The 22,095-nt window shown below is 36.2% G+C and overlaps 2 protein-coding genes across 3 annotated transcripts; both read right to left on the reverse strand.

Annotated features, from left to right (window-relative positions):
* Positions 1–919: 919 nt before the first annotated feature.
* Positions 920–10,276, reverse strand: LOC125663262 (alpha-1,3-mannosyl-glycoprotein 4-beta-N-acetylglucosaminyltransferase C-like). The gene is made up of 4 exons (XM_048895561.2): positions 10,270–10,276; positions 9,512–9,582; positions 7,731–7,812; positions 920–2,106 (listed from the first exon to the last, which is right to left on the reverse strand). The coding sequence occupies exons 1-4, from the start codon at positions 10,274–10,276 to the stop codon at positions 920–922; spliced, it is 1,347 nt and encodes a 448-aa protein (XP_048751518.2).
* A 1,794-nt stretch (positions 10,277–12,070) lies between these two features.
* On the reverse strand, positions 12,071–19,033 carry LOC125661370 (uncharacterized). 2 transcript variants are annotated; one of them, XM_048893362.2, is made up of 7 exons: positions 18,794–19,033; positions 17,586–17,732; positions 17,299–17,377; positions 17,136–17,204; positions 16,599–16,690; positions 13,265–13,374; positions 12,071–12,973 (listed from the first exon to the last, which is right to left on the reverse strand). In XM_048893362.2, the coding sequence occupies exons 3-7, from the start codon at positions 17,301–17,303 to the stop codon at positions 12,710–12,712; spliced, it is 540 nt and encodes a 179-aa protein (XP_048749319.2). In that variant the 5' UTR covers positions 17,304–17,377; positions 17,586–17,732; positions 18,794–19,033; the 3' UTR covers positions 12,071–12,709. The 2 variants fall into 2 exon arrangements, with proteins under 2 accessions (XP_048749319.2, XP_056002209.1); XM_056146234.1 differs by lacking the exon at positions 17,299–17,377 and having other exon boundaries at positions 17,136–17,205; positions 18,794–19,027.
* Positions 19,034–22,095: the final 3,062 nt, after the last annotated feature.

A 22,095-nucleotide genomic window follows, 5' to 3' on the forward strand; every position in this document is an offset into this window, starting at 1 on the left:
GCCGATGTCGCACAGTTGACGAAGACAGACGTCGACCGACTACGCCTTGTATATTTTGTGCTGTTTGTGCCGCTGTAAGAAATCGGTCACGGACATGACGTAATTGGATGAAACGGTCCTGGTTTGGTGACGTCACTCTAGCGCTGCCTGGGCGTGGTCTGTCATTAACGAAACCCATTAAGTGCAATCCTATGGGCCAGTCTAGTAATAGTCGAGGGGGAGCAACCCATCTGTCTAGCAATTTGTCGCGCACACAGTCCCGCAGCTAACATACCCTTTGCTTCATGGCGCCGATTGTTATTCAGCCTCGGCATATTTTCAAAATAAAACGGTCTATCAAAATTTCTTTATTGAGATTTATTCACCCGATATGAATACTACACACATGCAAATCGCAGAGTCTGGTCAAGCATGAATCGACTCGCTCGGAAAAAATCATGCGTCGCTGACCAATACCCAACAAACCGTATCTGGACTGAAGTATTCAACGGAGCCCGAGCTTAAATGCTTTATTTTATAGTGTAGTTACAAGTGTATTTACACATACATACATTATATATATATATATATATATATATATTATATTATATATTATATTACATTATATTATATTAAATGTATATATATATATATAATGTATGTTTATTTTACAACATAAATCGTCACGCACTATGACTATGATTGTGTTAAGAAATACCTTCTCTTCGATCTTGAGAATTCAGTTGTATTTTCACGTTAACCATAATACTAATTCTGCATGTACGTATTGCTATTCAATAACAATATCAATGAATTTGGTAGCCAACTCTCGAGATTGACACATGTAAACGTTTTCATAATTCAGTACATTATACATGTATTTCGATTTAAAGGTTAGAATGGCAGGTTGGTTGTTGTTTTGTTAAAGGTGCCGAATATATTATGCAAGAATCAAGACGTCTTTTTGATTTTTTGGGCGTACAGTAAACACGGCTATTTCACGAACTATCACCCAGTTCTGTTGCGTGTTGGTGATGATAATATTCAAGCAGTGAATTTTCTGCTGTCCTATGAGAGACTGAACTTCTGTTATTTGAATATCGCCATCTTCAAAATAGCCAAGATGCTTGTTTTTGCTACATATTGGTTTCCCAGGGCCCGTAGAAGAAGAAGCAAGACTAGCTTCTAGTTTTGCATGATGGATTTTATCATCTAAGTTTGTTTTTATTCCAGTATGAATAACTATTTCGCTCAACAACTGAGGTTCGTCGAACACCACTGTGAACCAATCGTTTGCTCGGCCATTTTTTGAACTCCAGAATATCCCATCTTCCTTGTTGTAGGGTTTATCGGGATTAAAATATCCATCGAACGACAGGCTAGTGTACAGTTTCGCCGGGGGGTTGTCCCCTTTTAATGTTTTAGGATGTGCTGGGAAGAAACGATCTTTAAGAGGCTGTATTTTCCCAGGAAGTGAAGAATGATAGCCAACGTGCTCAAATATGGTCGGTCGACGGATGTGACGCTTAAACTGCAACATCTGGGTGTTGAAACTCAAATCCGTAATGTCACAAGGTTGCTGAGCATAAAACAAAAGGACCATTTCGGCAAATTTTTCAATATCTTCCGAGCGGTATAGTTTTCCGATAAAACCCAATTCTGAGAATTCCAAGCACACCCAGCGCTCCCTAAAGTTATTGATGTAGTCCTTTATAATTTTGAAATAGCCCGGTACGGTGTAAACATCGTCCTCCATTTGGATATAGTACGTGGCCAGAACCTGGCTATACAGAAACAAAAACGCGTAGTCGACATTTTGTTTTGCCCGCCATTTCGTTTTAGTTTCTGGGTCAATATATGTATGTTTCAAATTATCCAGTGGCGGATAAAATGACTCCCATGCTTGGATCACGTGCAGCGTTCCTATGGAAATAATATCGCCAAACTTCTCTCTCAGATGTCTACTGATGTCCGCCTTCCAGGCGTCGTCAAAGTCGGCAAGGAAAACAACAATGTAGATTTTTCGTAGTTCCTCATTTCTCGTGCAGTTCACGATGGACTGAATTGTATTCAGAATATATTCTCCTTTCTCTCGTTTCACTGTCGGTATACCAATTGTTAGGTACCCTAGTAGATTCAAAGGAATGTAAGTAAGAGTTAATGTATGAATACATATTATAAGAGTTCACCAATAAGAATATCACATAAGCAAGTCTTAAATATTACTTAATTGGGCAAGTCTCACGTTTCAACGAATAAGCGACTAATGTGTCGGTTTCATGCTGATTTACTTCTCCTGGGACTGGGTAGTTGCAAGCCTTGTTTCGTTTTAGCATACTATGGGTAAAGTCAATTTTCAGAGGTTTATGATATTAATTTCCTACAGCATACTAGTATATATTAAGCAAACTAAAAACTAAAAATCAGTATATGCACCCAGGGGTGCATGAGCCGAGTTGCATGGGATACATTGTAAAGCCAGGAATGACGTGGTATATTTATAATTGTGAAGAACTAATTTCAGTTTTAAACTTTTCAAGTTACTGTCCAGAAACCATATTTGTCTGAAGTTTTCAATCTATATTCGGTCACTGTGACCTTGACCTTTGTTCTCCAAAATCAATAGGGGCCTTGCTTTGCTGGTATCCAACAATATATCCAAGTTTCATTTGATTCAAATTAAAAAATTTCGAGTTATCCTTCGGAAACCAAAATCCTTTTGGAATTTTTATATTTATTTTCAGTCACTGTGACCTTGACATTTGACCTATTTTCTTCAAAGTCAATAGGGGTCTTCCTTACCTGGTACATAACAATATCGTCAAGTATCATTTGATTCGGATTTAAACTTTCTGAGTTATCATCCGGAAACCAAATATTTCTGAATTTTTCATTTTATATTCGGTCACTGTGACCTTGACCTTTTTTCTCCAAAATCAATAGGGGTCTTTCTTACCTGGTACCCAACAATATATCAAAGTTTCATGTGATTTGGATTTAAACTTCCGGAGTTATCATCCGGAAACCAAATTTTCCTGAAATTTTCATTCTTTTTTTTTTTCGGTCACTGTGACCTTGACCTTTGATCATTTTTCTCCAAAATCAATAGGGGTCTTCCTTACCTGGTATCCAACAATATTTCAAAGTTTCATTTGATTAGATTGTAAACTTTTCGAGTTATCTTCCGGAAACCATTTGTTGACGCCCAACCGCCCGCCCGCATCACCAAACCAATAGCCGAGTTCAATTTCGTTGCAACTCGGCTAAAAATCTACATCATGATGTGGGAAAAAAAATCTCACGATCATAGTTCAAATTCCCTTTATATTGTTGATTTACATAATCCATGACCTGAGCGCCTATGCAATTTAGTACGTATTTTTAATTACCTTTAGAATGCTCATGTAAGGTGAAGATAACGAACAGTGATCAATCTCATAACTCCTATAAGCAATACAAAATAGATAGTTGGGCAAACACGGACCCCTGGACACACCAGAGGTGGGATCAGGTGCCTAGGAGGAGTAAGCATCCCCTGTTAACTGGTCACACCCGCCGTGAGCAATATATCCTGATCAGGTAAACGGAGTTATCCGCAGTACTATATTACATCTAATCTATTAAGGTGAATATAACTACCAGTGATCAATTTCATAACTCATATAAGGAATACTAAATTAAGAGTTGTGAAAACATGGACCCCTGGACATACCAGAGGTGGAATCAGATGTCTAAGAGGAGTAATCATCCTCTGTCTATTTTTATTTATCATCATCATACTATGTTTTTCAAATCATTTTTTAATTATAATTTAAAGTCATTTTTTAAATATATATATGTAAGACTCTAACGTGCGATGGTCGTTCCAAAGTGCGATGGTTTGTTAACGTTACGGACACCAAAGTGCGATGGTAACGCCAGAGTCTGATGGTGCGGAGTTTAGTAACGTTTGTGACGTCATTCTTAACGTCTTTCAAAATAAAACGGAAGGAATGCAACATGGACGACAGCAACTGCAAGGTTTACACTGTTGAGGATAGTGAGAACGGCAAAGTACATTTGTTGTCGAACTATTATCTACTTCGCCTAAACATTCTTTAATTCAAAATCATTTATTACTTTGACGTACACGTATTAATTCCTGGGGGTATGATATGATACAAAACATTCTATACGATTTTGCGTTGGAAAATGTTGTGTTTAATAATACGACAACTAAATGGTAATATAATAAGTTTTTATTCTTATGTAAAACTTATACGGTACCAATTTTGATGCACCAGATGCGCATTTCGACAAATAATGTCTCTTCAGTGATGCTAATATATCTGGGCATGGATTTTGCACTGATATTTTGGTGAAACAACACATGGTTGGTTCAATCTGTACCAAAACACTATCGTTTACAAACCAATGGATTTCGGCGTGTCACACCATCGCACCTTGGCGTGTCAGGCAATCGCACTTTGGCGCATGAGTGTGGACCATTGCACTTTGGCGTGTCACACCATCGGCGTTGGGCGCAGATCATCGCACTTTGGCGTGACCATCACACTTTGGAGTCATACATATATGTTAAAGAACTCTTCGGATGATTCTAAACTTTTTGAATTTTTCCAGCAAAATCGATTTATTCCATGCCTAAAACTACTTTACATGTGTTTAAATGAAACAGTTTGCGTTGTTTTTAAGTTTGAAAGCGATGAGATTTAAATCTTGTGATATGCATATTTACTTCGAAATTTTACGCGCCATGTGTGACGTCATATGCGACATTGAAAAGAAAACAGTTGTTAGCCATTTCATATTTGATTTAATGGACAAAAAAGCCAGTAACGGCTTGTAAATAACACTACATTAGGATGTTTTATATTGTTTAAGGGTGTACTACCTGTCAATAGAAAGGATTTAGACTGAGTTTTGTTTTCAATTTTCGAAGTAAGACGTGGATATTTTTAGTTGTCGGCGCAAGGATTTCTATACAAATGTACTTGTAAATTAACAATTTTCTCCAATAAAATTCGAAACGCTTTCTCCAGAGTTACTGTTTGCACCTTTAATATTGTTTCATGTGTCAGGTGAAGTCCGTGACCTATATAACAGAATCTTTCGTAATTAGTAGATATTGTAAAATTAATTAAAAAACATATTTTCGTTTTCGATAAACTACCCTGAAATATCAGGGTTAGGTGGCGGATCTAAACCAGTTTTCTTTTTTTCATGACAACTTAAGATAATACGATATGAAGTTTTAAATTCGTTGTTTATGCTTGATTTTGATCTTACAGATTAATTGTATCTTGTTTAACGTCCCTCTCCAGAATTTTTCACTCATATGGAAACGTCACCAATACCGGTGAAGGGCTTCACATTTAGGCCTATGCTCGTCGCTTACGGCCATTGAGCAGTGAGCGTTCTTTAGCATGCCACACCTACTGTGATACAGGACATCCGTTTTTAAGTTCATCTCCGAGGACCCGCAACATTCACACCTGATGCCGAGCGTTTGGCGATGGAACTGTCACTGTCTGTTTTAACAACTTAGGTGGAATGTGACGATAACGAAATGATCAATCTCATTAATCCTATAAGCATTACAAAATAGATAGTAACTGTTGGGCAAACACGAACCCCTGGACACACCAGAGGTGAGATCAGGTCTGCTGTGGCCGGGATTCGAACGCCGACCTTCTGCATGCGGGGTGAAATATATAAAATATGCCTGTTCGTTTCTTCAATCCGTGATTTTAGTCTTCAATCAGCCTTATGGAAACTTCCAGAACGAAGTGAGGCAAGGTCATACCAACCGCACATTCTCAGGCCTTTCCGGCAAGCCGAGAAGATCCGATTGGTTTGCAATATGATCAGCAAAACAAAGTGTAACAAAAGCAATGACCTAGTCGTAGAACCATACTTGCTTATTAGGACTAAAAGTCTGTCTGATAAATACAGTGAAGTTTTAATAATTACGTCACATCTGTTTATTTTGATCCTATCCCTTCAACCTCAGTCACATTGGCATTCAAGAATTTCTCCCCCTGAGAGTACGACGAAACATGGAAATTCAGAGATGTTTATATTTAATGTTCATGCACTACAGGCGAAATACCACGTGAGACAACAACCAGTAGGTCACCAGTGATCAATCGCAAAACTTATAACAAATACAAAATTAAGAGTAGGGCAAACACAGACCCATGGACATACCGGGGGCGGGAACACGTGGCTAAGGAGTTAACATCCTCTGTCGACCGGTCATACCGGCCGTGCGCCCTATATCTGGAGTAAACAGTGTGTTAAGAACGACCTAATTTGTATGAAATATTTCAAACATTAATCAATTAAGAGCAATTGGTATAAAACATGTCAGACAGCTTTTTATTCAACTAACAAGATCTATTGGTAAATTTGTTCGTTAGGATGACCAGAAGATTTGCGAAATGCTGACGTGAACGAGACTGTTGAAACCTAGCTGAAATAATGTAGCCCTCTCTGACTTTTTTTTTTTTTTTTTTTTTTTTTTTTTAGGGAGAGGGCTACAACTCCTTAGGATCTCCGTAATGGTGCAAATGCGGGAGTGATTCACTCCCGCAACATTTGCGCTCATTCTAAACATTTCCTGACTTTCTTTACGTAAATAAAATGATATTCTATGTTTCTTAGTCAATATATAAATTTACAACCTGCAACTTTAGATTTGTGAGGCTCTATTCTACCGTTTTCAACAATTTCGATAAATTCCAATTTTTCGATTCATATTTGTGCGCCATGTTTGATGTACTGAAGTTTCAACTTCCGGTTGTCAAGTCATTTGCATATGCCATATAAGGTAGTATTTACATCAATGGACAAGTATGGAGGCGAAAGCTATTTTGTCGGTATTGAAAAGGTTTGAATTTAATATCAAGTTAAAAACCGAACTGCAGAGTGTAAATTCTCTCTGCAACAATATGATTATTTTCCTTTCTTTGTCGAAGTGGCTCGAGTAACTACATTTTCGCGCTAATTGTCAATGTTTAGGCTTTTAATTCGATCCACCTACGAGATCTCGCGATAACAAGCATGGCGGAGCAGACGAAGAATTTTGCATGCTGTACATTATATTTAATGAAAAACACCTTTATTAGACATGCCCGAGCACAAAGTTGGTACTCCTTTTGGTGTAAACAACATTTGGGACTAATACACAGAGTTTATTATCGGTTATTCATAAAATTATTTTGCACCATTACGGGGATCCTATGGAATTGTAGCCCTATCCCGAAAACGTCAGAATAAAAAAAATGGATAGGGCTACATTATTGCAGCTAGTTGAAACCCCACCATCAACTTGTTTGTCTGTTGATTTTCTAGATTGAAAAACGTACTATACACAGAACAAGCTCAAACGAAAATTGATTGATTGTATATATTTTTAAGTCCCTCTCGAGATATTTCACTCATATGGAGACGTCACCACTGCCGGTGAAGGCTGCAAAATTTAGACCTATGCTCGGCGCTAATGGCCATTGAGCAGGTAGGGATCTTTATCGTGCCACACCTACTGTGACACGGGGCCTCTGTTTTTGCGGTCTTATCCGAAGGACCGCCCAATTTAGTCGCCTCTTACGACAAGCAAGGGGTTACTGAGGACCTATTCTAACCCGGATCCCCACGGGACAGCTTAAACGAAGTATTTTGTTTTAAAATAGTATTGGTGTATGTAAATCAGTAATTTCATGTGGATATTCTTTTCCTACGAGAGTTCTTACTTTTTTTCGTGGTGCTGGCGTTTTGAATGATACAGGCGTCTGCTCTCCAGTTCGACCGAAGTGTTGTCAGATCTGCCGATGGCTGAAAAGAAACATATTACTATTGATCAATGCTTTGTCATAAATAAGCAATTCCTATTTGATGCACGACAAACGAATTGACATTGGTTTCCCATCCTCAACTTATGAATGATTCATTTACTTGAATATGAGGGTTATATGTCCCGGCTCATTTGATACACGAGAGCATTTTCTGTGTATAATTAATTTTAAAACCATGGCATACTTCTAAAATATAATTTGGTGTTGCAATCTCAATTAAAGTCAGCATTTTCAAAATTTCGTGGTCGTTATAATGATCTAATTTGCATAAACAACCTGTTATTAGGTGAAATGATGTCTTACGTACTCCATATCTACTGTTAAGCTGTTTTGCCATAGTGATTTTGATTACACATTACTCCGTTTACCTGATCAAGATAGTGGGCTAGCGGCGGATGTCACCGTGCAGCAGGGGATGTTTACTCCTCCTGTGTAGCTAATCCCACCTCTTTTGTTATCTAGGGGTTTTTGAGTTTCACTCAACTTTGTTGTTAGAAGATCCATAAAACTTATCTTTATTCGTTATGTTCATTTTTTTTTAAATCATACTATGTATATTATTATTGTGTATTATGTTTATATGACAACTGTCGCATGCACGTGACTTGAAATTAAAATACACGTGTCTATACTAAAACAAAGAACAAGCGGCTCAACGATAAATAAGGAATGAATGTCCTATTTCTTTATATGATGGAAAATACAAAGAAGTGAAAGCATGGGAGTGCTTTATGCATCATCAAGGAACACACAAATCAGTCCATTGTTACATCGCTTAAAAATCCTCAAATTTCAGACAACTTAGACATTCCATGATGAAATAAAACAATGTTCACACCATCAAACACGCGCTATCAAATTTTACAAAACTGCAAGGAGGCCAAACTACTGTACTTTTATACGTAGTACAAATCAGAATTGTGATAACGAATACGTTGTGCATGAAAGGCGAATGTAACGAATAGTGATCAATCGCATAACTCCCTCAAGGAATACAAAATAAAGAGTTGGGCAAAACATGGACCCATGGAAATACCAGAGGTGGGATCAGGTGCCTAGCATGTAATATTCATTAGTGAGATACTAAACATTAGTACACTGTATCCGTGTTAACATAAACGGCCCTTGACTTGCTAAATCATTGTGGTTATGTTGTTCTGTAGGTCAATGCCATTTTATTCAACCTTAGCGACTATGCAATACTTCGATATTTCAGTGATCTTTCATCGCCTGACTCACTAAGTCGGTGTGACCATACTCAGCCATTGACAAATCGTGACTTACCAACTTAATTTTCATCTATGCAACCTTTATTCTAATATGAGATCCTAAGTGATACATGAGCCATTAGATCGTTTTGAACCTTTGCAATCTTTTGTTCTCTTAATATGTTAAGTACACGTCTCTATATGAGAGAGAAATACTCAAGACGGACGTTAAACAAGATACAATCAATCAGTATGTGAGTACCTAATCGACAGGTTTACTGTTTAAATATGTGTGTACTTGTTCTTTGAATCTCAGCAATATTCTGACCTTTGGATCTGTGCACACCTAAGTGACCTTTGGTGCTCTGAATATCTATGCATACCTGAGTGACTATTGGTGCTCTGAATCTCTGTGCATACCTGAGTGACCCTTGTTTCTCTGAATCTCTGTGCACCAGTGATCCTACTTACTTTGTTAAGGAAGTCTTGGTATGATATTTGTCTCTGCTCATAGGTCTCACTGATTGTGGAGTCCTCTTTCGCTACCGAAAAAAGGAAAACATATAAATGGCGAGATCAAAAGATCGATGTCTGATAAGAATCTACATTCAAATAGTCAGTGGGAGGGGGATAAAATCTTAAGTTCTGTCACCGTACATCGATTACAAAGTTAAAAGTGGAAAGAAAAAATGAAGAGGAACTGTTAAAAAGCACATACACTTCAATGAACATTTAATAGTTTTAATATACACTTTTTCATTTGTGGATGATTGAATTCTATTGTATCCTTGTCTCTGATTGGTCAAATTCCAATTGAGGAACGCAGGTTATTTTTGTATAACCTGGTTTGGTATGGGAACTCACATCCTTGACAACCAGACGCCGGAACTATTTTCTCTCTCTCTAAATTTACACCGCAGCACTGTTTTCAGCCTTCTATAGAATAGAAAGTCAACGTGTACAATAGATACTTCGGTTTGACACGCATATTGTTTTCTTATTGTCAATATTAGCATCTACTTGTACGCAAATCACTGTTGAAAAACACCTTTCTCTGTATGATGGTCGAATAATAGATTAAAACAAAGATATTATATTCGAATTAATGATTTTACCAAGTAAGCATTGTCCTGTTCATTTTGAAATACATTTTTTTTGTCACGGGCAAAGGTGGTGGGGTCGTTTCATTGCTTGATCCGCCTTTCAACAAAGCAAACAATAATTTATACGCCACATTTTATCACATGAGGTCAGTCACATTGACATGTGGATCGCAAATTGTCACTCTTTATGCCCCCGAGATCGAAGATCGGGGGGCCTATTGTTTTTATCCTGTCTGTCAGAAACTTTAACCTTGCTAATAACTTTTGGAAAGTAAGTGATAGAGCTTTGATATTTCACATGAGTATTCCTTGTGACAAGACCCTTCCGTGGGTACCAACATTTTTGACGCTGTGACCTTAACCTTGGAGTTTGACCTACTTTTTGAAAACTTTAACCTTGCTAATAACTTTTCAACAGTGATAAAGCTTTGATATTTCACATGAGTATTCCTTGTTACATGACCTTTCCGTTGGTACTTAAACCTTTTGACCTTGACATTTGACCTACTTTTTATTTTACATTGGTCATAACTTCTAAATGGTAAATATTAGAGCTTTCATATTATACATGAGCATTTCTTTTGACAAGATCTTTCTACTGGTACCAAAATATTTGTTCTTGTGACCTTGGCCATCTTCGGAATTGGCCATTATCGGGGGCATTTGTGTTTCACAAACACATCTTGTCTTGTCTTGGAATGACTATTGGCGAAAACGTTGCATGCAAGGGTAAGTTTTGATGTAGTAGAAGTTTTCACAGAGTTAAAATCCGCACATTTTTGCATCTTCTGATAGTTAAAGATTTATTTTGGGTGGGCATAAACAATTCAATTTCCCATATTTTCTCAATTTGTCGGACGGAGATGAGAGACTTCAAAGTCGATCTCTAAAGGGCAGGGAAATACGCATCGCATGCATAGTCTACACAATATTTTCTACCATGTCAAACTTCGATCCAATATTTTGATAAATAGGTTAGGCTCCGTAGAACTAAGATTAAAGATGACGACCTTCACAGCTAAATGCTTCGTCGTTGTTGCTAAGTGAATCATTGCGCGGCTCAGTTGACTTGTATTTGTGTACATTTTGAAAACGAAGGTTAGTATCTTTTTCTCTTGCATTAAATTATAAGGAATGACTTAATTCTGGGGCAAATTATACGAATATAACCTGGTTTGGGTCAGTTTACGCTTTTTTATAATCCGCTTCGCGAAAGCGTGAACTGACCCAAACCAGGTTATACTAGTGTAACTTGCCCCAGAATTAAAATAATTCCTTAAATAAACAGTAGAAAGTATGTACAAAGTGTTATTTATAATTGTATGTTTTAGTTGTTAATCGACTGGCTTCAACATTCATCATATTACACTGCTTGAAAAACTGCCTTTACAAAGGGAGTAAAGATATTGTAAATACTTTATTTACAATAGCTTTAAGTGTATTTAATCACATTTACTTAAATAAGAAAAAGATGGTAAATATGGTCTTTAATTACCTTTACTGGGAAGTAAATTTTTGTAATGGCCCAATTTACAATACCTTTACGAAAAAATTAAAGACCATATTTGCTCAAGTAAATGCAACTTTACAAAAATTTAAAGGTCGTCTTTTTCAATGAATTTACAAGAACTTAAATATAATATTTACGAGAGTAAATTTATGTTTACAAAAAGTAAAAGGTCGTATTTACCAATGACTTTAATTTAAGTAATTTTTAATAAAGAGCATATTTAATCAAATTTAAAGGTGTGTAATTTTTACCATTAATATGGAAATCTGTATACTCCCCTTTTCAGATTTTATCAAATTGCAATAAATTTCTTTATACAAAAGTATATATTGTGAATGAGGAGTTCATATCTTAGTACAAGACATTTCTTGTAGAATCACGTTTGAAATGATCTGTTGAGATAACAAAAGCTGCATATTCAAATATCAATAGTCAATTTATTAATTTCTATTTTTCACAAATGTATGATTATATACCACAATAACGGTGGTTAATGTACATGGACATGTATAACAATATAAAACAAATTGTACACAATAAATCATTGATATTTCAAACATGCTGGGATGCATAACAAAATATTTTTGATATATTTTATGATAGAATGCATTATCTTGAATTTTGTGTAAAGATATGCTTAATTTGAACAATTCTTATTGTATCAATGGTATCAAATTTTGTTTTAAAAGAATTGAACTACAAAGGTCATTTTCTGAACCTAAAGATCATAATTGAAATTGTCTTCGAAAAATTTAACAGATTTGAATGACTGCTGCAGAGAACTTTCATCCGCAAATAATCTGTATATCTGCAATATCATTAACACATATATATATAAACAACAATGGTCCCAATACAGATCTTTGTGGCACTTCAGATTCAAAGACTAAATATGTGTACAAATGAAAAAGTGGTGTTACAAAAAAGAAATTGCATATGCATCACATAGTCAAAAAATAAAAAAAATATTACATGTTAAGAACATATTTTAACATGCAATTCACATGTTTAAAGTCCATGCATGAATAATGTTCAATTTAGGTGGCTCTTCTTCTCTTAGAGACCCGCTACTTTTTTGGACAATAACCTCTTGCTACGTGGAGGACATGTCTCTAAATATTTTTTGTCCAGACTTCCTGTAACTTTCTGTAATTCCTCACTCTCCCAGGAATATGGATGGGACACAAAGCCATCATCTCCCTCCTCATCACTGCTCATATATTTGTGAGCATATGGTAGCTGGAAAAATGTTCTAACTTTATTTTTCTTCTCCTCGGACCATCCCGTCTTCTCTACCGCAACAAGTCTCCTCTTCAATTTCTGTCCAAAAAGATATGTTTCAAATTAAAGGAAAAAAATAATTGCAGTTACCTTCCATATTTACCCAAATCACTTCAATGAAACATTTGTTTTGAATATATTTTTAAATACATGGGCACACAATCAAGTACTCATATAGACACCCTTTCATCAACTTCCTTTTCTTTCCTCAAGTGACCTAAACCATTTCGATAATCTTCATCCAGTGTCATCAAAATCAATAATATTGTTCTAAGATGAGCTTTAAGTAAAACTGTATGATTACTGAGCTAAATTGAATTTCAAGTTTACCTCTTTCTTTCTTTCATATGTTGCTTGCCTCTTTTTATTTAACTCTTCTTTATTCTTATTGTGCCTATTGTTAGCCTCCTTTTTGGATGTAAAATATCTTTTAATGGCAGCTAGAAAATAAAAGATGCTGAATAAAAGATCTTGCACAAAATAATGTAAATATGTTTCAAAATAACTAATTATAGCCTTAGTTCAACCTACGATTTCTTTGTAATTATACCCCCCCCCGCAACAAGTTGCGGGGGGTATACTGGAATCGGGTTTTCCGTCTGTCTGTCCGTCCGTCTGTAGACGCAATGGTTTCAGGGCTCTAAAGCATTATCCTTTCCACCTACCGTCACCATATCATATATATGGACTACCCATGGGATGAAGATGTTCCCTATCGATTTTGGGGTCAAAGGTCAAGCACACTGGACATCGAAGTAGCAATATGGTTTCCGAGCTCTAAAGCATTATCCTTTCCACCTACAGTCACCATATCACACATATGGACTACCCATGGGATGAAGATGTTCCCTATCGATTTTGGGGTCAAAAGGTCAAAGGTCAAGTGCACTGGACATTGAAGTAGCAATATGGTTTGCGGGCTCTAAAGCGTTATCCTTTCCACCTACAGTCACCATATCAACCATATGGACTACCCATGGGATGAAGATGTTCCCTATCGATTTTGGGGTCAAAAGGTCAAAGGTCAAGTGCACTGGACATTGAAGTAGCAATATGGTTTCCGGGCTCTAAAGCGTTATCCTTTCCACCTACAGTCACCATATCTTATATATGGACTACCCATGGGATGAAGATGTTCCCTATCGATTTTGGGGTCAAAAGGTCAAAGGTCACGCGTACTGGACATTGAAGTAGCAATATGGTTTCCGGGCTCTAAAGCGTTATCCTTTCCACCTACAGTCACCATATCATACATATGGACTACCCATGGGATGAAAATGTTCCCTATCGATTTTGGGGTCAAAAGGTCAAAGGTCATGCGCACTGGACATCGAAGTAGCAATATGGTTCGGTTTGTCATGCCATTTGTTTTTTACACTCAGAAAAGAGGTAGTTTATACCTATTACCAACACCCTTTGGGAGATTGGGGTAAGCGGGGGGTATTCTTAGTGAGCATTGCTCACAGTACAGTACCCGCAACGTTATTCTTGACATGATAAACGATAGAACACGATACACGCACGATAGGATAGGATACACGCACGATACGATAGGATACACGCACGATACGATAGGATACACGATAAACCTGATAAACGCAAAACCTGATAAACGATCTTCACGATAGACCTGATAAACGCAAAACACGATAAACGATCTTCACGATAAACGGAAAACCTGATAGAAATGTTGTAAATTTAGAAACGGTTTAGACGGAACGAAATTTTGATACCTACAACATAATTACATTATGTTTACATTATGTTGATAATAATATTGAAGGATTTCAATGTTCATTATATACCTACATTACGGACAAAACGGATTTCTTGTTTCCCGCGTTCTCGCGATGGGAAAAAATCTAACGCGGTAATCTATAGGTAACTCAGGAAAACCGCGTTCTCATCGCGGGATGACTATCAGCTACCTGTCCCCGTCGCGGTAACATTTGTTTAAAACATTGATCGGTTTTGTACCATATAATTTCTTTAATCCACGGTCGTACGTTTTTTGTTTTTGTTTTTTTTTTAATGCCATCACAGCTAAAATTAAAAAAAATAAATAATAAAATATATACGGCATTGAATTCATTATTTGATATCTATATGAATTTTATCAGCCAATGATTCTAAAATTTATATTGTCACCTAATGTTTAATATATAGATTATACAGGGAATTAACTAAATGTAATATAATGTAGTGATATCATGCTTCAGTAGCTCTCTTATGCTAATGTATATTACCTTGAGTATGAAATAAAACCAAGTAATATTGTGCGTGTAGCGAGGAGGGGGTTATTTTGCATCAAGCTCTAAGTTCACGGCTCATTCAACATCTCAAGTTATTTTCATAACGACCGCTTTAAAAAAAATCAACCGCACTACACCTGTTAGATATTTTTACACTATGATTGATAATTGATAGTCATAAGTAATTGGAACATATTTATTTGAATTGATATTTTGTTAACAAAACATAAATATACTGTTTAAAAAACATAAACAAAACCCGGCTTGTTTAAATTCGCAATTTTGAAACGCTTAGTGTGTAAAAAAAATTCAAATAATCATCAAAACCAACATAAATTTCCAGTATCTACACGTACGAGTATTGGTACATGTGTACATGTACAAGGTATATAAAAAACAAAACAACGATGACAGCGGAATCGTGCCCAGTTGAGCAGAATTTTGGGGGATGCAACACCCTTGCACCCTTTTAAAACTTAATCTTCTAAATGTGTGAAATACAATGTCCCTGAGAATGTTAGCTGTCAAAACACGGGTGATACACAAAATCAGATATAAGGACGCGCACAAGTTCAACAGTTGCTATATAAGTAGCATACACGTGGAAAAAAAATCGGAAGAAAAAGAACCATGATTAAAATATACATGTATGTGATAAACAATGTAATTTACTGATTTTTCCTTTCAAATCGGAACTCCCTATTTTTCTGTTAGTATTAATTACAAATAACTGTTTCTAGACAGACAAATGTTTATGAACTTCAGAAGGAGCTTTCAGATTTACTGTGCTCGGTTTACTGTCCTACTTTCCAGACTACTTAGAATTAAATTGTGATAAATTTTCACTCTCTCCCTGGAGAGACAAATAGCTCTTCTTCTGCCTTAAAATCGACAACTTTATGTTCTCCTTCAAATATACCGTCTTTCCTCGATTCCTAAAAATAGCTTCTTTAACAAAACGAATAAAGGTTTCGGAAAGTATCGTACTTTTTCATTAGATTTTATAAACGATCCCGATAGTTTCCGAAGCTACACGATAAACGATTTTCACGATAAACGAAAAACCTGATACACGCAAAACACGATACACGATAGACCTGATAAACGCAAAACACGATAGAAAACGGAAAACCTGATACACGATAGGATAGGATACACGCACGATACGATAGGATACACGCACGATACGATAGGATACACGCACGATAGAGCACGATAGGAATGTCAAGAATAACGTTGCGGGTACTGTACCTCTTGTTAATTCTAAATTAGGACAAATAAATAAACTTATAATCAACGTTTGCTTTCTCATTGGTAATAACTGTTGAACCATAATGTAATGCTTTTCAGATTAAATATAAATTGAAATCTGTTAGATTTAGCAAAATTTATAACAGCATTTTCATTAGTACCATCTATGATGTCAATTCTTTCATCTGGCGCAATCCCTTGTACACTGTTCCTCATAAATACTGTCAGTGGTACATTTTCTTCATCCATGAATCTACAAAATAACAAGATTGTTACTTGGTTACAAATTACTTTAAAGTAGTTAATGTACTCCTGGGAGTTAAACTTTTACCCTAGAAATGAATTAGTGTATAAAATTCAAAGTAATTCAGCTGGGTTATTTTTTAAATTTAATATTTTGAAATAGTTTTATTAAATTTGCACAATTAACATTGGTTCAATGATTTATTTATACATTTATGGACTGCAAATCTGGTTTATTGTTTGGAGAATGTTTTCAGGAACATCCATTATTTCAAAACAAAACAAAGATGTAAAGAGACCCACACGAATGTCCTAACCAATGCATTCATGTGCACAGTGTGTGATGGCCTTACAAGTAATTTCATTAATTCACAATAACAAAAAAACTGACAAAGCATTTATAAATTCAACATTTGCAAGAAATATTGTCTCATTATATATGTATGCAAAAATACCTTTTGCTGTACCGTAGTTCCATTTCAAATCCGTCTGTTGACCATTTAAATAAGAGTCCTTCACTGCACTCTGAATGAAAGAGAAAACAATAATGATATATATATATATGGGAAACAGGGAGGCCATTTGAGTAATCTAATTCTGATGGGGAGAGATGCCTCATCCATGATGCACTCTTGTCCTTCAAATCTTTTCTTGGAGACCTTCGGACTGCTGTTGTACACTCAATACTTTTCTTTTTCTGGCAAAGAACCGAAAGAGTATTCTAAATTCATATTCCTCTGGAACTGGTTATGTGTATGTTTCGTGAGGTGATTTTACACATTTTCAACAATTTCACACATGGAAGGACAGACACAATATTAAATTATATAGACTATAGTCAAAAAGGCATACAATTTATAATATTTATTAAAGCATTGGAACTGCATTGAAAATTGACTCTTAACCTTTTGTGCTGGAGGATCATGTTGGGGTTCATCTTCATCTCCAGACTCACATCAAGAAAGCTGCAGAGTTTCATAGAGCCTGTCTTTGGCAGGTTTTCTAGGAGATTTCCTTAAACCTGTAGATTGCAATGATGTGGCTGTTCTTTTCTAAACGAGAAGAAAACAATAGTGTAAAACATAACCGATTCCTTACTCTGTACAAAAAGGAAATTACATGTGGAAATTAAACAAATGCAGAAAAATAGCCAAATTTCTGTCTAAAACTACTAAAAGTTAATGCCTATAATAAACTACTTAAAGATAATGTCTTAGTACAATAACCTACACAATTTTTATATGGATAATATATCAAACTTCATCAATACATGCACGTCCAATCAGTCAGTCATACACACTACTTGCAATATATATCAATTACAATTTCATTGTTTTTGCCTAATATATCTGATATCAAAAATTGTATTATTGAATGCCATTTCCTCATGAATATGTTGCAGTTGTACACAATGCACATATGGATCTTGATAAATATAATACATCCATTTTAAAAACCAAATATCTATTTACAAACCATAGAATTTAATCTAAAAATTCTGAAAGTAAAAATTGGAAGCCAAATCATAAAAAAATAATCTGCTCTAATCACACTAATATATTACAAATTAAACTGACTGTAAAAGTCAGCATCTTTTACGACTCAAGTTTGCAATCAGAAGATGCCAGACCCCCCTCCCAACATATACATGTAACTATAATAATTCTGAAAAAGTGAGATCAAGGAAGTAGATATAGCATATATATATATATATATGCAGGCGCGGATCCAGAATTTTATTTCCGGGGGGGGGGGGGGGGTCGAACCTTTTCACAAAAACATATTTATAATATAATAACAGTCAACTAATTTTTCTTATAAATCGTTATATTGTAATTTGTTTTATCTTTGCAAATTCCAGGGGGGGGGGGGGGGTCCGGACCCCCTCCCCCTCTAGATCCGCGCATGTATATGTATATTACATGCATATACCTGTGCACAAATACAATGTTTAATGAAAGTGACTGATACAGTGTATGGGGGGGGGGGTTGTTATGTTGTTAAAGTAAAAGATAAAACAACTATAGGCCTAGATCTAAAATTACAACAACAACAACAACAAAAAATTCATAGGCCTATCTAAGAAAAGAAATCTAGGTAAACATGATCAAACCTTTGTCTTGGGTGTTGCTGATAACACAGATTTTGGCTCTGATTCGCCTCCTGATGAAAAATGAAGATGTAAACTTTCATCCTTAACCTCTAAATCTGTCGCCTCTGAATCCAATCCATCGGCAAATGTTAAAAAGCCTTGGGTCCAAGTCCATTTTAAACTCTGTGTAAAACAAAGAAACTAGCCGCGCCTTGAGATGGAGTAATCCGATCTGTTGATCTTTGACGTCACGATTATACCCATAATGCACTCGGCGGCCATATTGTAGGGCAACAGATTGAAACGTAGAAGCGTAAACAAGAGAGGGTTATTTAAGTTACAGCAAGAATATGGTTAATACTTGTGTTGTGTGGAGTTGTAACAACCGGTCAGTGAGTGGAGATGAAAACAGACGCTTTTATGACATTCCTAAAATTGTAAAATATCAAGGAAAGCAGACGGAAGAGTTATCAGCTGATTGGAGAACACTTTGGCTGGCGCGGATCAACAGATCAGATTTCAACCCGAGAAACGTCATTTTAAAGTCAGTTAAGATCACTTCGTTTCAGGTAATAGTTTTAATTAGGTTATATATTTTGTTAATTTATAATAAATCAAAATTTGTTTGTCTTATTTTAATATGTTGATGGTGCTAGTACCGTCTGAGCGAGCGCAGCTTCATGCATGCACATATTTTGCAATGGTCATGCTTTGATCAGGCAGGGATCCAAATTAACTTTTTTCACTACTAGCAAATTTTAGTTAGTGGATTATTTTCCAACTAGCAAAATTGAGCCTTTACTAGCATTTTTCAATTGATTGCTGTTTTACAGGAATTTAAGAAAACAAGCATGTATCTATATCATAATGTAGGGAAAATCTTCTGTAAAGTGCAATAATAAAAATAATATTGATAATTCTTTCATTTAAAATTTAATGAATATCAGACAACATACAAGTATCATCGGTGCATGGTGAGGGTCATAGGGTACACTTGTGCAGCGAATTCGCTGTCCAGAGATCTACCACCTATTTACAACATCATGTGGTTTGAAATCTTGAAAACTGTTTGCGTCAATTCACACTATATGTTCAAAACTTTTGGAAATTTCATCTAAAAAAATTCTAGTTGAAAAAAAACCCCGCGAACTCTAAGTGTTTGACTATAGACTACAGAAGGACACCGCGTGAAGCGGTGACACTATTTCACTAACACTTTCATGTGTTGTTTCATGTAAACACGGACGAGATCAACATGCTTACTACTTAAATCAGACGTCTCTGAGACGCCCGAAGTATGCATGAAGTAGGCCATCTTCGACATCACTGACTGAGATGACCTTGGCCTTAGCTATTTATTCGATCTACGTTTACTTTTCAATACTTGCATATTCATTCTGTAAAGCGTTTCTACGCACAAGACAAAATTATTGTAAACTTCAAAGTACAGCCAATAAACCGAGGAAATCCGAAAAAAAGATCCGGGTTTTTTCACTCACAAAAAGTTGCAATCGCTTGTGATTTTTCATTCGCAATTTCAATTTTTAACTCGCATTTAGCGAGTATTTCCCCTTAATTTCGTTGCCCGTCAGGTTCAATTTAAAGGCCGGGAGTAACCTATTATATTCTTAATGAAATCTATGTATCATTTAGGTAGATTGATATAGCATTATATTGTAATTCATGTTTCAGGAACAAAGGCTGAACTCTATGACAAGACTATTTAAAACCTGACTGGGCACCCTCTCTTAAGTTAGGACATGTGGAACAAGATCCATCGATAACTTTATCAACAAAGAAGAAGTACGAGAGAGCCCAAAGCCATGATGCATGAAAATTGGAAAAGACACTGTCAAAACAGGCACTAGATTTCCAGGATGTTGAAAGACTTGAGGATTGCGATGTGAACTATGAACTGTGAACTGTGCAAGTTTAGTTACATTGGACCACTGGAAGCACTGGCACCTAGAGAGGAAGACAAAAGCAATAAGGAAGACCCAGACCTACTCCACAAGATGCGTTGTGAACTGCAGAGGCAGTAAAACTGCAAAGAGTGACGAAGCAACCGATCCTCCATGATAATTGCACATTGGTATCGTGATAATGGACAGATATCTTCATTTGAGAACATGAACCTCAAACCCAGGCCTGGTCAAGTTGAAAAAATAGTATTGCATAATATTCTCATTGAAGGAAAATCACATGTCCATTGCCTTGCCAGGGTGAAATGATTATGCAAAGTAAACGAAACAGTTTGACATTATTTTGGTAAACCAGTTGAAGTTTGGAAGGCCAATATGTATGGATGTGAAGGACCTGCTAGTTTTATTCCCATTCAAAGAATAAAATCCAAATTTGTATATGCTTTTGAGAACTTTCAAGGAATTAACACAATCGTTGTTATACCACGTGAAAGATTCTTGTGACTTTGATATGCATGATATGAAGCCGGACACATATGTTGATCTGGATATATACAGACACAATTTGACTACCCAAGTCTGCTCATTACAAAAACTTGTGAAGTCGGGCACATGCAGCTGATGTGTGAAGCCGGACACATAGGTCTACATATACATGCATGTACATCAACTATTTGATTACATCAGTCTGCACATTACAAAAACTTGAGAAGTCGGGCGCATGCAGCTGATGTGTGAAACCGGACACATAGGTCTACACATACATGTATGTACATCAACTATTTGATTACATCAGTCTGCACATTACAAAAACTTGTGAAGTCGGGCACATGCAGCTGATGTGTGAAGCCGGACACATAGGTCTACATATACATGTATGTACATCAATTATTTGATTACATCAGTCAGCACTGCCACATTACAAAAACTTGTGAAGTCGGGCACATGCAGCTGATGTGTGAAGCCGGACACATAGGTCTACATATACATGCATGTACATCAACTATTTGATTACATCAGTCTGCACATTATAAAAACTTGTGAAGTCGGGCACATGCAGCTGATGTGTGAAGCCGGACACATAGGTCTACATATACATGTATGTACATCAACTATTTGATTACATCAGTCTGCACATTACAAAGGTGAAGTCGGGCACATGCAGCTGATGTGTGAAGCCGGACACATAGGTCTACATACACGTGTATGTACATCCACTATTTGATTACATCAGTCTGCACATTACAAAAACTGGTGAAGTCTGGCACATGCAGCTGATATGTGAAGCCGGACACATAGGTCTACATATACATGTATGTACATCCACTATTTGATTACATCAGTCTGCACATTACAAAAACTGGTGAAGTCTGGCACATGCAGCTGATATGTGAAGCCGGA

The sequence above is a fragment of the Ostrea edulis genome, chromosome 8, assembly GCF_947568905.1.
Source record: "Ostrea edulis chromosome 8, xbOstEdul1.1, whole genome shotgun sequence".
NCBI lineage: Eukaryota > Metazoa > Mollusca > Bivalvia > Ostreida > Ostreidae > Ostrea > Ostrea edulis.